At 36.5% G+C, this 18,939-nt stretch overlaps 1 protein-coding gene across 1 annotated transcript in view; it reads right to left on the minus strand.

Annotated features, from left to right (window-relative positions):
* Window positions 1–18,939, minus strand: part of slc25a12 (solute carrier family 25 member 12) — an 84,916-nt gene that overhangs the window by 40,430 nt on the left and 25,547 nt on the right. The window contains exons 3-7 of the mRNA XM_052027390.1: window positions 16,268–16,410; window positions 11,757–11,872; window positions 6,447–6,586; window positions 5,063–5,209; window positions 74–212 (exon numbers count right to left, since the gene is read on the minus strand). Of these exons, the coding sequence (XP_051883350.1) occupies window positions 74–212; window positions 5,063–5,209; window positions 6,447–6,586; window positions 11,757–11,872; window positions 16,268–16,410 (685 nt within the window). The remainder of the gene's footprint in view (window positions 1–73; window positions 213–5,062; window positions 5,210–6,446; window positions 6,587–11,756; window positions 11,873–16,267; window positions 16,411–18,939) is intronic.

Consider the following 18,939-nt stretch of genomic DNA (forward strand, 5'->3'; position numbering starts at 1 on the left):
TACCCCATCCTTTGCATTCTAATTTAACACATTTTTACTTGTTTGGAGGAGGGAAATCGAAGGACGTTTTTACCTTTAGTAACTTCCACATCTTTTCTTGTGCCTGCCAAAGTGCTGTATATCTTCCTAATCAGTTCCATGTTATTCAGCAAAGAGTTGAATGCATTGAAGTAAGAAAAGCTGACATTATGAGAACTGGTTCCACCTGCTACCTGTTAAATAAAAAGAAAATAATAATAATTATTGTTTTTTTTAAAAAAAAGCTGTAAACGGAACCCGCCAAAAAATTATGAGCAACTTCAAGAAATCACCATTAACGCTGCTTGACTTAAATGTGATAAAATTCTGAGTTATAAAGTATTATACCATATAATGTACAATGCATTAATCTGGTTAAGGTTGATCTGTGTCCCATTATAGGATAGCAACTCCTTTTAAATGGCTCTACCAATTCAGTGTAATGATTGCTTGGATTAGAGATTAGAATACGCAGCTCAAATTCAAGATGGATTTTAATATAAAAGTGTAACCTTGAGTATGTATTGTGTCACATAATTAATTTCAATACCTTATCAGCACATCAGCTGTTGGTACAATAGATTTTTCTTGTCTCATAAGGCACAATACATGTGGGCTACTGATTTACAGTTAGTAAATACATTAAACTAGGAGATTGTTAGAGCACATTGTCGGATTGTATTTTTGGTCTTAGATTAATGCCCCTATTTTTCCTCAGAAATGCTACCAATGCTGTAAACTGCCAGCATTTCTGTCCTTGAGAGATGCTTGTCAGCAGGTTGGATTTATCCCAGAGTCCAGTGACAGAACACCAATTCCCCAGTTACAGTTATAGTTGATTTTTAATATCTAATTTTTTTTGAAAACAGAAAATAAATTTGAAGTTTTGAACGTTTGTTAATGTCAGAGATAACCACATGCACATCTTTGGTCGAGGCTTGTGCTGGCCCTGCCACATTATGGTACTTACAGTCAGAAGGCCCACAATGTTCTGCCGGTCACATTACAGCTGACCACTCTGGAAGCTGCTGCCAGAGAATCTGCTCCAGGTTAAGTGTGGGCCTAGCCAGTAGGGGGTCACAGTAAGTGTGGGTGGCTCACTGCTGCCAGGAAATTCCCTGTCCATGGTTACGTACAATTTAAGTCACTGCCTTAATTGTTACTAAAACCGAATTTCAACCAGTTTACTTATTTGCAAAGACAAGTTTGAAAAGAAAGATGTCACAAAGTAGGCTTTAGGTAGAAGCAGTTGGTAGCAACTGCATGCAGCAGAGGAGGATTGTGTGCTTTGCTAGCATTCAGTAGTGCTGGCATTGGGAGCATATATTAGGGGTATTGAGAAAAATGTGCAAGTAGAAATGGAGCTAAAGAGGTCTACTGTGATTCAAGACTGCCATGTTGCCACCCTCAAGACAATTGTTAAGAGTTCCTCTAAAAGTGACTAAATACTTTTAGTAAAAAACTAAATACCTTGGTAACATCTTTCTACAAATCCTTACATCCCAACAGCACCCAGTTTAACCCACATCACTCCAGGCCAGTCTTCCTTCTTCCCAAAAGTGAAGAAAGCTTCAACAACACCATATCCATAACCCGACCTTAAGCTTTCCTTACTTGGAATGTGATAAGTCACATTCCCAGAAAATGCTGAAAACTAGCAGCAAGATCCCCAAGTGTGCCAAAGTTATTATTGAAGAACTTCCAGCAAGTTCTCTGCAGAAGCCAATAACAGGACTTCTCTTACTCTAGATTGGGATTCAGCCAGGAGGTTAAACTAAGACAATGCACCAATACATTAGCAGTTTACACAATGAGTTGTAGTTGTCGAGTTCTGGTTTCAGTTGAAATGCCAAGTATTTAATATTGCTTTGCATTAACCAATAAACAGCATCTGGGTACACTATCATATAGAAAACAACAAGAATAAATCATAGAGTGCATTTAGGATAATTTCCCGAAGCAGTATATTCCTAAAGCAACATGGGAATTTTAAATCTGGCGATGTGGAACGTAAGTCTAACCTAAAAGCACAAGATCACCCAGGACATAGTGATCATAGCAGGATCAAATTCAGCATTCAACTTTTGAGCAAGAAATTTGAACCTGTTACAACTATGTTGGACCTAAATAAAATTCAAAATAAAAAGGAATGAAGACAGAATTGGATAAAATGGAATAGGCAAACAGATTAGCAAGTCAGACAATGGACATGTAATAGGAGACATTTAAGGGGATAATTCCTAACATGAAGAGGAAAGATTCTAAATGGAGGATGAACTAACCGTGGATAACCAAGAAAGTTAAGGAGGGTATTAATTTGTATTAAGGTGACAAAAGCAAGAGGAAAACCAGCAAGAAGTAGAAAAAAAACTGACAGGAAGAGCTTATTTCAGTACTTAAAGTCTAAAACAACATGGGCGCCTGAGAGAATGAGGTTGGAAAAATAGTTATAGAAATAAGGCAATGTCAGAACAGTTAAACAGATATTTTGCATTGATCTTTATGGTAGAAAAAATGACAAACATACCCTAATACTAAAAAATAAAGAAGAATTCCTTAACCATCATTAGAGAACTGTATTAGACAAATCGATGGGGCTTAAGGCTGATAAGTCCACTGGAGCTAATGGTTTGCATCCTAGGACCTGGCTACTGAGATGGTGGATGCATTGGTTGTAATCTTCCAAAAAATCTTTAGATCTGGAAAGATAATGAAGGACTGGAAAACTACCAATAAGGCATCTTTATTTATAAATGTCTTAGATGAGAAAGTGTAGGCGTGGGTTAGTAAGTTTGCAGGTGGCACCCAGGTTGGAGGTGCTGTGGATAGTGTAGAAGGTTGTCGTAGGTTACAATGGGATATAGACAGGATGCAAAATTGGGCAGAGAAGTGGCAGACGGAGTTCAATCTGGAAAAGTGTAAAGTGATGCACCTTGGAAGATCGAACTTGAAGGCGGAGTACAAGGTTAATGGCAGGATTCTTAGCAGTGTGGAGGAACAGAGGGATCTCGAGGTTCAAGTCCATGGATCCCTCAAAGTTGCCGCACAAGTTGATAGGGTGGTGCCTTCATTAGTCGGGAGACTGAGCTCGAGAGCCGTGAGTTAATGTTGCAGCTCTATAAAACTTGGGTTAGACCACACCTAGAGTACTGTGTTCAGTTCTGGTCGCCTAATTATAGGAAGGATGTGGAAACTTTAGAGGGTGCAGAGATATACCAGGATACTGCCTGGATGACAGAACATGCGTTATGAGGAAAGGTTGAGTGAGCTAGGGCTTTTCTCTGAAATGATGCAGGAAGAGAGGCGACTTGATCGAGGTGTGTAAGATTATGAATGGCATAGATAGAATGGTCAACCAGCACCTTTTTCCCAGGGTGGCAATGGCCAATGGCCTATACCAGAGGACATCCATTTAAAGTGAGTGGAGGAAAGTTTAGGGGAGATGTCAGAGATAGGTTTTTTTTAAAACACAGAGTGGTGGTGGTGGGTGCGTGGAATGCATTGCCGGGGGTGGTAGAAGAGGCTGATACAATAGGAACATTTAAAAGACTCTTAAATAAGCACATGGATGTAAAAAAAAAAGAGGGTTATAGGCCGTGTAGGACGGTAGGGTTAGATTGATCGTGGAGTAAGCTTATTGTGGGCCAAAGAGCCCATACTGTTCTATGTGTAGTTGGTATTTGATATAGAGAAATAAACAGGTATGGAAAAAAAAGTAAAAGAACTGAAACAAAACTATTTGTCCCTATGCAACATGAAATGTGACAACTAGGGGTTGAGTAGGAGGCATCCAATTTCACTAGACTCAAAGCTGCATGAATTCAGCTTTATAAATTCCTGCCAAGAGATGTGACTATCTCAAATTGTGCGTAATTAAATCAGAAAAATCTGAAATGGAACGAACACTTGTCTTCAATCTCTATTCATTAATCTGTCAACATTACCAAATCAATTCTGAATATTCAAGAGAAGTGGGTATGATCATTTAATTTCCTCTCCTTCTTCAAAGATACATTAAATGCCCACTGGCCTGTAAGTTTTAGAAGTCTTAATCACCACTCCCTCAGCAAAGAAAAATCCTTTAGCCCAACCTTACAGACAGTTGTATGAACCATTATATTCTGACATCTAAACTCTAGGGCTCAGGACAGTGTTATTTCATCGGCTTAGACAGGTGTTGGTGGCAGTGTTAAGAGTTTTAGAGATCCTCTCGTAATTGGATAAATCCTAGAAAAGTTGAAGCAAGAAGTTTAAATGACCTCCAATACTTAAACAGTGTACCAGCTGTGGTGATTGGTCATACAGAAGCAAGTCCAATCGTGAAGCCTACTGAAGGGGAAACCCTTCTACTCATTTCTAAGTGTTTATTATAATTTTGACTACAGTGGAAGTTGACAATGTTCATTAAAAAAAGTGATTAATTAAACCTTTTCAGTTGTTTAAAAGAAATCTATGTTTGATGCTATTTGTTATGCAATATTTAAATTGAGAACCAAGGTTGAAGCTAACCCAACCATATGAAATGAATAGTTACTCTTTTACAGATTGGAATGCATGGATCTTTTATCAAATTGATTAAAAGCATGTAGCTCCTCATCTGCAGGTAACCCCCAGGATTACCTATTACGTTAAATTTCACGTCTTTTGAAATTAATCATTGTGATTAACATAAAAGTCAGAATCCCCATTTGTATTCCCCAATTTATACAAGTGCTGGCAATTCAAAGCATAGTCTCTTTAATGGCAGACTACCACCCTGAAGGAGCAGAGAATGAAGCAGCAAACAGTGTAACATTTTATGATGCACTTTTCCCCGAATGATAAATTTTAAAAACACAAAGTCTAATGTTTTGTTTCAATTTGATTCTGACATCTGAAAACTGAATAAAGCCTCATTCTGAGAAAAAAGTAACTATTATGTGGGGTTTCATTAATAAAATGCAATCATTCAACGGGTCTTTCTAAACAAAAAAGGCAGGTCATTTCATTCTATGATTTCACTTTAATTTATAGATCTTTTCAGAGAAGAATTAATTTCACTTACTGAAACTAGATTCTCTTCAACAAAAGGAGTGAGCATATGTGAGCGAATTGTAACCATGATATCACTGAAATCTAATGCTACAATTGTGCCACTTTTGTTTTTGTCCTTTTGTGCAAAAGCTTGCCTTGCATGTTCAAGTTGTAGTTCCTGCAAAAAAATAAAAAGCACAATTATTTTTAAGAAATTGATATGTTTCATTCAAAGAAAAACAGATTTGCCTTTATTCATTGGGATGATATCCATAACCTCCAGGAAAAATATTGCAACAAAAAATGATAACAATTTGAACTCTATCATCTGCATGCATCATATCAATTGTAACAGCTATCACCAAGGAAATCACTATTAAAAGAGAATCAGGGAAAATAACTTCCAAATAAAAGGTAGCATCCAGATCAACAAGAATTTTTAAGGCCAATCGGTCTAAAGAGTTGCTAGTATTTCCAGACATCACCCTTACATAAACTCATTGCCATTCCCTTTTCACTTTGGAGGACCTACTGCTCTCATTCACAGTTATACCCAATGTTTATTGTCTTCCTGTAACATTGTATGAAACTCACAAATTTCCTAAATTGCTTCTACATTGGGTCCCATCACTGATTTTTTAAACTTAAATCTCTGGTATGAGAGTCATTCACCATTATGAATGATTTATTACAATTGGAATATTATCACATGTATCATGATAGAGTGAAATTTTTTTGCTTGTGTGCCATCCAGACAGATCATTTCACACACAAGTACATTGAGGTCATTTAAGTTATTCAATTTCATTCACATTCAGCTTGAAGTTTCCTTTTCTTTAAAAAAAAACAAGCAAGAAGGGAGTTAATAAAGATTAAAAGGGAAACTCTGGAGAGAGGGGTGTGGGGGCAGAAACAAAACTTCGTTACCAGACTGTGCAAGAGGAGAATCAAAACTTCAGGATACTGGAAATCTGAAATAAAAACAAAAAAATGCTGGAAACAGCTGTTTTCAGGAAACAGCTGATTAGGCAGCATATCTGGAGAGAAAAACAGCTATTGCTTTGGGTCACTGAACTTTCAGCATAAATCAGGTGCTGCCTGACCTGCTAAGTATTTATAGCTTTGCATCTTCTGCTTTTCAAACATGAACAAAGTACCATTTAAAAATTATAAAATGCACCTCATAAATAATAGCAGTATCAACTGATGATTATATCATTGAAAAATCACAGTGGACTTTTGCATTGCTTATCTTGTACAAATAAAACGAAAAGTAATAAAATTAAGCCGAGCAGACAGAAGACAATTTAGGCTTGTGAAGTGGAATGATTTGTTATGGGTTAACATTTAAAACATGGATTACTTTAAATATCTTGGCTATAGGTTCAAGATGAATAACAGAGATTATAACTTGCCTGTAAAAACTGTGTAAATTCAGAATAGCAGAGATTCTTTTTCCTGTCAAAGCCAAAGTGTAGCCGAATAAACTCGCAATCCCAGTTGAAAGGGATATGATGGTGAATAATTGTTTGGCTGAAGATCTCTTTAACATTTTCTAGAAATAATTTTAAAAAGATAATCATGTCATAAATTTCATAGTGGTACCAAATAATAATCATTCTATTACTTGTTGTTAAAGTTACAATCTGTTTCGGCAATGCTCAATAGAACAATACAGCACAATGATGAAGGTAAATCTGTCAAAGGCCTTATCACATAATTGAGTGTATGTATAAAAAATGTAAAGAGCACAAGAATGAACAAAAGTGCAACAATTCAAAAGAAATACCTGTTAATCATTGAACCTGAGCTATAAAATGCTATGGATAAGATAAGATATCTTTATTAGTCACATGTACATTGAAACACATAGTGAAATGCATCTTTATGTGTAGAGTGTTCTGGGGGCAGCCCGCAAGTGTCGCCATGCTTCCGGCGCCAACATAGCATGCCCATAACTTCCTAACCCAAACGTCTTTGGAATGTGGGAGGAACCTGGAGCACCCGGAGGAAACCCAGACACGGGGAGAACGTACAAACTCCTTACAGAGAGCGGCGGGAATTGAACCTGGGTCGTTGGCAATCACTCTCTATTACTTTAACAATGGTAGCATCTTTCATTTGTTTCTAACAATAGGAAGTCAATAGTACAAAGTCTGCACAGAACAGTTATAATAATACTAAAGTGAATCTTGAAATACAATGGTAGTAGAGAACTGTATGCACAAAACATACTTGAAGGCAGAAATGGGCTTAATTCCACTTTCTTCAGTGGAGAGGAAAAAAGTACATTGCATAGAATAAAAGGTGAAAGTGTGAGCATGTCTAGAGATGCCCAAAGCTAATTTAAACCTGACTGATTTTATAACAGCAGGAACATTTGTGGAAATATTACAATTACTTGAATTACAATTTAACAGATTAAAAATAAAAGTCACTGAAAATTTCCAGCTAACTAAAATTGAGCTTTACTGTAATGTAACAAAAAAAAGGTAACAAGAGGTAAAGAACCGATATATGGACTTACAAATTACAAGCAGATTTTGACATAAAACGAAGTAATTTGTTACTTTAATGCAGGCAACTGTATCGTTAACATGGATGTTTTCAGGGCAATAACATTTAGCTTGTAAAATTGTGTAATCTCTTTATTAATTAAGAATGTGAGAAAAAATAAACCCAATCCAAAGATCCCATCAGCCTGCTTCACATATCACAATTACTTCTTGTACACATTTCTTTCACCCTTGTGAATACCTCTTAAAACTTGCTGCATTATATTGCCTCCTAATGAATCTGTCCAGCTATATCTCCAATACATCACTCTCAACAGCAACATGCATCTTTGTAATTTAAAATCAGGCCTCTTGATCCAAGCCACTACTCTGTGCTACCATTCTAAGACAAACCCACTGTACCTTCCCAAGCTGGTGGATGCTGAGGAAATCCTTTCACCTTATCCAAGGTTAAGAAATTAATGGAGACTTAAAACTCTCATCCCAATGCCCATAACTTTCCACTCCCACTACTCTTCTGTCTATCCATTCCTCTTCTCCTTAATCCTATAAACAGTCCTCCAAGCACATGCCCAATTGACTTGAAAGTTCCCAGGGAATAATCTTCGATCACCCTTTCATTTAGCAGTTTCCAGAGATTAACCCTATGTAAAAAGAATTCCCATTCCCCCTCTAGCTCCTTTGCTACTTATTTTAAATCTGTGACTCCCAATTATGAACCCACTTAACAAAGAAAGCCAATTTTCCTTATTACCCTCTATTAAAATCCCTCATCATTTTGAGAACCTAAAAGATCCCCCCTTGGCCTTTTTTTGTTTCACCCTATTGGAAACAATCACAGCTGTTCATACATCTCCTCAGTACCCTCACCTTGATATTGCCTACGTTCTGAGCACAATGGCCCAGAGTTAAACATAATGCTCCACCTCATCATTGATTTGTAATAGCTTACCATGATGGCCTTGTTCCTTTCTTCAATACTACTATTTAATAAGTATTCCACACATCTTAACTGGTACTTAACCTCTGTCACTTTCAAAAACTTAGGGACTTGTGGATATGCACTCATAGGTCTTCACGTTCTTAAAATAGGATCATTTCGATTACACAGCATCTTTGTTTCATTCTTCCCATAGTGAATTATTTCACATTTACTCATATTAAAATGCAACCGCCATGTTTGTCCCTTTCACTTCCTCCAGATTTGCTATTAACTTGTTTACTATTTACTACACTGCCCAACTTATTTCAAATCTCCGAACTTAATATTGATTACACTCCGCTGGGAGACCCACCACAGATCACTATTCTTTGGCCCCTAACCAAGTTACGGCATCCCTGCAAAGTGTCTCAAAATCATATTCCTATCCATAAGCAGGGAATTAACTTCAAGTTCTTTATAATGCTTTCTACCTTACAACTTCCCTTTCATCACTCCCTATATCCAGTAATGTCCTCCTCAATATTCCCACCATCCTGGTATTCAAGCAACAAGACAGAATGAAGAAAAGATAAACAACGGCAAACCATGTAATTTAATCTTTCAACTAACGTGAAGACAAATTCGTGTGCAAACATTGATAGAAAATGTGTTCTTCAGTGCATTCAGTTACCAGTTTTCTTTATTCAAGTCAACTGTGTGCACTTAGAAATAATAGTTATATTGCACACAAATGAAAATGTTAAGACTACTACAGGAAGAAAAAACAACCAACATAAACTGTATAACTGATCACATTGTGATCAGTATCCCTTCAGAGAATTTCCCCAGCCATTGTCTGCACTTCTTCCAATCCTTGAGGACTAACAAAAGCAAACGTGCAAATTACTCAGTGCATTTTAAAAGGACAATTTATGTCTTGGTCCCCAACATAGGAATTTGATTGGATTACAGGTCAAAGGTTTATAAAATACCAAATTTAGCTATATTCTGAAGCTTCTTTCATATCCAGTCAAAACATCCAAACAAGGATGAGGAAGACCTTTTTCATCCAGAAGGTGGTTGAAATCTGGAATGCACTGCCTAAGTGGGTGATGCAGGCACATACTATTATAACAATCAAGAAACATCCTAATGAGCACTTGAACCACTAAGGCATAGAAGGAGACAGAGCAAGTGCTTGGAAAATGGGAGTATTTTAAGAAGGCACTTGATGGTTGGCATGGACATGGTGAGCTGAAGGGCATGTTTCTGTGCTGTATGATTTTATGGCCTGAGCCAATTCCAGTGTTCCAGACACAACCACTTCCTATTTGAAATGACATAAAATGTCAAAGTTCTAATGTAGTTTTTCAAAATGACAAGAACTAACAAACCACAAATGAAAAAGAACAAGAATCTCTTTCCACTTGTAAAGATCCATCGGCTTGTCATATCCCATGACTATCTGGCATCAGTATCAATAAGCCTTGGCATGTCCTTCTAAATGATCCAGGAGACTCTATCCACTTTTTCTTTGTCAGCTGAACAATGCATTTTCACTTTTACTCCCACTCTCAGTAAACTGCATTTCTGACATAAGCTCCCTCCCAACAATGCTTCAGACAATGTCATCTCATTCTCCCATCATCTCTGCAATGTGCCCAAGCTCACCCCAGTACTATCATACCACTATTGTTCAACTCTGATATAAACCCTACGTTCTAGAACCTGACAGGCCTGCCGTTCCCTAAAGTCTTCCTATCCAGTACTGAAATAACATACATCTCCCCCACTCAATTTTCCTAGATGCCATCATTTCTCCCATACCCAAATGTAACAAATCTGGTACAGCATCAGCAACATCTGCCAGTCCCAGGAATTATCAAGAAAGCCAAACTTCACATCAAAGTAAAATTGTAGATGAATCTACCATTTAATCACTATTCAAACTATCAAACTACACCACACATATCACTAAATAGCAACAAATCACAAAGTAATGTAGACCTATGCTTACAAACTGAAAAAGAAAAGTCAGCCAACTGAGTCACAGTAGCAGATACTGCACTTTGACATCAATATCTTTATTTTTTTTGTTCTTTGTTTGACAACTCCAGGATAATGTGAACATGCAATAACTCTGCAACAGACTTGCCCCACAGATCATCTTTAGACTTATTGAATCCATCAGACTCTCCAAAAATGATAAATACTTGAATGCTAAATCCTTTCATTGCAAATTTAAAACAACTTGAAAGACTAGATCATTTTCTTCACTCATTTAGCTATGCAATTTTGTTGTTGAAAATCATTTTAAACCAAAATAACTTTTCACATTTGAACTATTCTACTCAATCCACTCCCAGACTCACATTCTCCTACCTTGTTACACCCTGTAAAAATTACAATCACTTTTTTTTAAACCAGCAACAATTTTAATTAAACTAAAATAATTAATAAAAAGTAATTTTAAAAATAAACAATGTACTCAGACAGAACACCCAGCTGGAAATGACGAAATGAATGTGCATTTCTTTATTGTAAATCCATACAATTCACTAGCATTCCCGATTCTGATGAAATTCCGTTAACCTACAACATTAACTGTTTCCCACCAACCACCCTCCGGCAGACACTGCCTAACTTACTGAATTTTTCTAGCAGTTTTTTTATTGCATAATTCACTCAAAGCTTCGGCAGTTGTGGTCAAATGCGTCTTCAATCGTGGAGCAAACCACTCTGTAGCAAAAGTTGTCATGTATATTAATGGAAAATATCAAACTATGACCATCTTCATAGACAGTTAACTGGTAAAATGGGTTACAGTTGACAGACATAGCAATAACCCATGACTGCTTATTTGCAGTTCTTAAACAACTTAAATTCTTGTTGCTTTTGATGCATATCAAAAGCAACAAGATGCCTTCATCCAGAGGAGGAAAGTTTAGGGGAGATGTCAGAGGTAGTTTTTGTTTAAAAACAAGAGAGTGGTGTTTTAAACACAAAGAATGGTGGGTGCCTGGAACGCATTGCCGGGGGTGGTAGTAGAGGCTGATATAAAAGGGACATTTAAAAGACTCTTAGACACGCAAATGCATGGAAGGTGATGGAGGGAAGGGTTAGATTGATCATACAGTAGGTTTATATAGGTTGGCACAGTATTGTGGGCCAAAGGACCCATACTGTGCTGTACCGTTCCATGTTTATATTCGATCACTTACTCCACGAAGTTCAGCGCCATAACATTTAGTTTAATTAAGTCATGAATGTCCAAGTGATTAACTTACCAAATGTCACCTCTCCATTGCCATTCTTGTCAAATAGTTGAAAAGCTACCATAAACATGGCATCAGGGGCACAAAGAACGGATTCAAATGCCAGAAATTCTTGAAAGGAGATCAACCTACAATTGTAATATTAACAGTTATCAAAGAAAACTCAACAAAAATGCTGATACTTCAAGGAATTTTTTTTTGCTTGTAAAGCAAAACAAAGAATATAACTCTCTTATCTGTGCACATCTTCTTCAACTTCAAAAGATACATAAAATTTGGCACCGAGAGAATTAAATCAGTAGTTCTATGAAGTGTTAAATTACAGGAAATACTAACTATGAGTAGTATTGGTTTATTATTGTCACTTGTACCAAGGTACAGTGAAAAACTTGTTTCGCATACTGATCGTACAGATCAATTCATTACACAGCGCAGTTACATTGGGTTAGTACAGAGTGCATTGAGGTAGTACAGGTAAAAATAATAACAGTACAGAGTAAGTGTCACAGCTACAAAGAAAGTGCAGTGCAATAAGGTGCAAGGTCACCACAAGGTAGATTCATGCTCCATACAAGAAAGGCAATTTTGCAGTGAGTGAGCTGATTAGATTATAGTGAGTTTCTGCTCGACTGCAGTCTGATCACCAGCATGTGATGCAGTTAGCTGGCTAAACCGATCAATTTAAGTTAATCAAAACAGAGTTAAAGTAGGTTGGACTAATTAGATAACACATTCAATATTTTTTCTTAAGTACCCCCACAAGGAATAAGGATGCATTAAAATATTGAGTTGGAGGTATATGAAAGTTTATATTTGCCTTAATGTTGGCAATTTTTTTTCAGTTAGTGCTCAACATGCAGCAGCAGCCCCAATAACTTGCGCTGTGCACATACTCAGATTCTCTACAAGAACACATCAACCCCCTCTTGATTCATTTTTATGTCTTTTGCTTAACAGAAATCAGAGTTGCACACAGTGGTTTTTATAAAAGCTAAAACAAGTTAAAATAACAATAAGTTCTCATGCTATTGAGGATGACGAGGAGCAATATTGCAGGGGAATGAAAAACTGCACATTCATATTACAATTTGCATATTACTTCTAACACCGACCATGGCTCACTTCAGACTATTGCTTCAGAATAATAAAATTAATTCAGTCATTGGATGTTCAGAATTTAATTGACCAGGTCAAATACTTAATGATAAACCTAGTTTTCTTCATACATCTATGTCTATTTGCCTTATTTGTTTACTTCAAACCTACTAAATTAAAAATAGTTTTACCATTTAGTTTCTTGACAATGAAAGAACACATTTTCAGTTCAATAAACTATATAATAATCTAAAATTGGAGACACTAGAAATCCGAAACAGAAACAGAAAATGCTGGAGGTAAGCAGCATCCATGAAGAAAAGAACAGGGTCAATGTTTGAGGTCAATGACAGTTATCAAGCACATGCAGCAATTTCTGTTTTTACCACATAATAATCTATCCTCCAATATGGAACAAACCCTCTTTTAGAGTCACCTGACCAACAAAGCTGGCCTGCCCCTTTACAACAAAACTGCTGCTGAATTTTAAACTCTCAATAACGTCAGCCTTCACAAACTATTTCATCTTCATTTCAGTGAAGGCATGCTGATTTTCAATGTTCTATTGCACTGATATCAAGCATACATCAGAATTCTGCACTTCAAAACAGTAAAACTATACTGCAACTTATCCATAATTTTAGGAAGGGATGGCCACATATCATCCGCACTTAAAAGCAATCTCTTACACTCTTCCAATATTTTTATGCACATGTATCTTATAAGATAGTTTCTCTATTTTTTTGAATAGCTGCTGTGTTTTATTCTAATTAATTACATCATTTGGCTCAATTTTGAAATGTCATCTATAATAACAAATATTGAAAAGTGTACTTTGAACAAGTACTCGATTAAAAAAAAAACTAATCAAAACTAAATTGCAAAGATTTTAAATAAATCTATCTTTACATTGCAAACTTTCTATTATCATAAATGCACACTGATCTGTGTTTCTTCTCTTTTAATAACCTTAAAGTGTTAAGAAAATCAAGGCAATAGTTTTTATTCAAATTATACCCCTCTTAAGCATCAGAAAACATGTATACCAGAAAGCTGTTTGATATTATAATTTGATGTTCATGTTCACCGGACTTCCCTTCTGTTGTAAAATATTTTATGGCCATAAAACCCAGAAAACTACCAATTCCATTCATAATCTGTAACTTGACTGATGTAAAACTGTTTCTCAGCATCTCTTAATTGAGGATGGGGAAAATGAATTAGCCTACCTCTCCTGGTTGCTGTCCAATATCCTCAGATGAAGAATGATTAAACTCAGCTGCAATACTATCCCCACCTTCAAACAACTTAATAACCTTCATTATCACAGGTCCTACAAGGATAATGGATGCTGTTGCAAGGCGCTAGAGGCCATGCCAGCAGCAATGGGATTGCATTCAAGTAATGGCTCAAAATGCTGCAGAAAGAGAAATAAACAAAAATGTAAAGCTGGGGAAAATTTTGTAAGGTATATTTCAGGGATTTTCTCTGTTAACAGTGGATTTACACTAAGTTACTAAATTCATTTTCAATTCAAAAGTTAACTTCATTAGATATTTTTGTAGTCTTTTTTCATTATCACAGTTCAGAGAGATTTTGTTACAAATACCTAGTGTAGAATGCCAACAGGAAACAGCAAATTGGAAATACCAAAAGTTCACAGAAAATGAAATTTAATTTTCCTTGATGAAAAGTTACACTAAGTGGAATTTTTCGATTATAAGATATCATTTTTCTGTAACAGCAATTGTGTTTCTGGTCAACGTTGACCCCCAGGATGCTGATGATGTGGAACCCGACATTCATTGGTCGAGAGTTGATGGTTAGACTCTCTCTTCGTGAAAAGAAACAGTGCCTGGCACTGTTGACTAAATGCTGCGTAGGTCAATGTCAAAGTCAAGTTTATTGCCATATGCACAAGTACATGTATGCACAGGTGCAACAAAAATCTTACTTGCAGCAGCATCACAGTCCTGTTGGTGAATGCAGGCAAAGGCTGCTTCCATTGCTAAGGAATTGCAAATGTAATTGAACATTGCTCGCTGATGACTTCCCCATCCTCAAGTCTGACCCAAGATGAAAGGAAGGCTGAAATGGTTGGGCTTAGAATAATGTCAAGGAAAGCAGCAATGATGTTCTGGGACGGAGATGTTTAACCACTATCAAGAACCATCGTCTTCCTTTGTGCAAGGTACATCTCCAAATATTGGACTGTATTCCCCTTAATATTCATTGACTTCAGTTTTACCATCGCTCCTTGGGGCCACAATAAATCAAATGCTGCCTTCAGTGTCACTTTCATGTCACCTCTGGAATTCAGCTTGCCAATCTAAATTTGAACCAAGACCATAATGAGGTCAAGAGCCAAGTGATCCTGGCAAAATCTAAACTGCCTATCAATGAGCAAACACTACTTGATGTCAATGTTGACAAACTCTTCCTCAGTATGCTGATGACAAAGTATGCAGCCAATAGCGTCCATTAGCCTCATTCTCATGTCCAATTATACTTGCTTAGTTGTTTTACTGAAGTAAAGTTTCATCCCTTAATCATGAAGACTAATATTTTGTCCTTATTCTATGTTTATCTTAAATTTATTCAAAAATCATCCTTCAATTAAGGAATCAAGATAAAAGGTTAGACAGCCACTAACTGATACAGTATTTTCAATATTGAAAATAAAAACCAAAAGTAAATTAATGCAACAACAGGATGCAAGCATTCCTTTTAATTTGTCAAATGCATTGATCTTGAATGAGGGCTGATACTTTGTTCTTGGCATTATCACCTCAACAAGGATATGGCAATTGTCATCATGTAGTACTTGAACCATCAAAGTTTCATTTTATGAAAGTCTGGTCTCTTCATCCCAAGTTAAAGAGAGCACAACAAATGAGATAATTTGGTCATTTTTGTTAGTTCTTAAATAAGGCTGTTAAAATATATTCCTCTGAAATGATGTGAATATTAAAAATAATAATGGTAATGTTTCCATTAAGGTAGCAACTCAACTTTCCTGCAGAATGAAACTCAAAAATAAGAATTTAGGTACCAGGTGAATGACAGGTAATTTCTTCTGAAATTTATCTAAAAACTTTCTGCAAAAGAGACTACATTCTCTTTACTCTGATATTTATTTTCTCGGAGTATTTAAGTAAAACAGACAAAATGAGAGAATATATATCAGATTCTATGTTCCTTGTTGCAATTTGAACAGTTTAATTAGGCTCTTGTTTTTTTATGTTTGTGCCAACAACTGTAGTTTTTGTTTTCACGCTAAGAGTAAGATCACAAAATTTAAATGATTTAATGCTTCCCAAATCTTCATAGGTCTAGTGGTGCTTCACACAGTACCACAACCACAATAAATATATTTCAAAAAGCATTTTAGTGCTGTTCAAAAATCAACTATTAATATAGCATCTTACCCATCTTTAGTTTGGTCAGCCACCCCAGCTAGAAGTTGTACAATCTTTGGGTTGTACTGTGGATCTGTGTGTAAGCCCAGATATCTCTGTACAAAGTCTGTCGGAGTCATGTACTGCTCCCCATCCTTGGTCACACTACAAAACTAAAAGAGAAATAAAGTTGTGATAGCAAATAATTGTTAATGGAAAGAATCTAGGATTGCAGTGGAGCAACATTTAACATATACTTATGCCTGAAGTAGTACTTATGGGAGATCAGTTTTCTGAATTAATTTCTGTACTACTTTATGAAAATGACAACGATCAGATGTTGCTACTAGCTGTTCTATAATACAACATCTTCACAGCAGAATAACTGTTTATATATATTTTTAGTATTTAATGCTAATAATTCTTACATAAAAATGCATTTGTAATATTTGCTGTTAAATATTATGGTTTTTCATCATAATGAATCCAAATATTCTTAGTTGTAAAAAAAATCCAACTACTAAATATTCTAGTTGTAAAAAATCCAAAAAGTATATTTAAATGAACATTGTTAGTTTATTCTATTGTGCTGTTATTAACTAGGTATCAACTTTTAAGGTATAAGAATGGAATGAGCACTTCAGCTCACAAGTATAAATGGCAGGACATTGAGAAGTTTTTCGTTTATAGATGGCTTTGGAGAAATAAATTTCAACTTCAATTACCCTCCATATACATCACATAGATATGAATGGCAAGATCAGATTTTAAATAATTAACATTCCTTGATATTTAAATAATTCCAGTAAGATTTTATGATTAGATGCTTCAACTGCACTATTTTAATGCTAATTTTAGGATACCACATATCCTTTGCACTACCAGCATGCATATGCATATCTTCAAAAAAATTATACAGTTAAAATTCCAATAATCTGACATATTTTGGGCTTTGGTGGTGCTGGACTGGCAGATTTTCCATACCATTGAATGTTATTTCTATTATTGTTCCAACACTCTTTTGGATGCCACACAACATTATAATAAATTTCCCAGTGAACCTAGTAAGTTTAAAGGGACCATACAAGCAAGAACCCGAGCTAGTTGGAAGAGAGCATATGAACCGGGACCTGGCGAGTCGGGAAGGAGTGCGGCAACCAGGGACTGGCAAGTCAGAGGTGTGTGCAGCAAACATTACCTGATCAGATGTCAAACCATTGGGGTTTCCAGAAAGCAGACTGATGAAGTTCTACTGTATTTTAAAATTGGTCACAATAAACAATTTTTGTATGTATTTGTCCACAGGATGTAGATGACACTGGTAAGGCTTGCTAGGCTTCAGCGGACTGCTCAAAGTCAACCCCATGGCTGACTGCAAGACCTACTTAGCTAGAGAAATTGAAGGTTGTGATTTTGATCACAGTGGGTTTTGGAGAGGATAGGCAGTGTTGGTAGAGGATTCACATTTAGGGAATCTGGAAGTGTAGCTTTTCCCCAAAAGTTATTTTATAAAAGAATTACTTCTTTTGCTGGGATGACAGGTTTGGCTGCCTTTTGGGTAGGAAAATGTTTCAAAGCAAAATGCCTACAGCCTAAGATGTTTTGCATTTGTGGGGAAGAGATTATGAAAGGGCATGAATCATGAGACTTGGAGGAGATGATGGGTGGCATTCTTGGAAGATTATGGAGAAGGTGTCTGTGATCCCACTGCAGCAGGAAATGAGCCTGGAAATTCAGCAGAAGGATAACTTTGATCCCAAGAGGATGGGGGAGAGAGATTCAGATTCCAGTGCAGTAATGAGGAAGTGGTGCACTGTCAGAGGTGCATCTTTTGGATGACTCCTTAAACTGAGGCCCCAACAATACCATCAGGCGTACTTAGAAGTGGCACTCTTTTGAAGATCATTGGTGGAAAATAATCCTTAGTAAATTTCTCTTCCTTATGAAGAGTGATTATCTGGTTAGTATCAGATTGCTCTTTGTGGATGTCCAAGACACTGGTGCCTCACTTAGCACTTAGGATACATTCCCAGGAATGTGAACATTAATGGAGTCAGCATTAGGAGCCATTATAGCATTATACAGTGACAGCCCTCCCCAATGCCACATGCTGTTGAGTCAGAACCTGGGTATTGGGTACCTGGTGTGAATCCCTGCACCATATAAATGGAAGTTCTTTCTTTCCTTCACAGGGCTATTGACTTTGTCATTATTTTGAGAATCACCTGCTGCGAGCAACCATATTATTTGGAAATAAGTTAAGCCTGACCTGCTCATCTATTCAGTACACAGCAGATATACAAATTATTAACCAAGATAAATCAAACATTACACCAAATTGCTTTCCCCGATGATTTCAAAGTCATAAGCACAGGGAATAAAACCGCAAACCCAAATGTATAATTAACAGCTGAATTAGCACTAATCTAAAAGATCCCAAGGAATTCAATTGTTCAATAATCACTGCTCCATGTGCAAACTTTAATCTAAACCAGAACACATTATATAGAATATATAGATTGTCACCATCATTTTATGCAGTCCCTCAGAATAGAGGATGACCTGCTTCTACTCCACTTTGGTTCTGCTGGACGGGGAGGGCAGGGTGGGTAGTTTGGGAGGTAGTATGCTATTTTGGCCATTTCTGCTGGGGTTCTGTGTCCTCGGACCTAAAAGACTAGAGGTTCTGAATGCCATCCCAA

The sequence above is a fragment of the Pristis pectinata genome, chromosome 1 (assembly GCF_009764475.1).
Source record: "Pristis pectinata isolate sPriPec2 chromosome 1, sPriPec2.1.pri, whole genome shotgun sequence".
NCBI lineage: Eukaryota > Metazoa > Chordata > Chondrichthyes > Rhinopristiformes > Pristidae > Pristis > Pristis pectinata.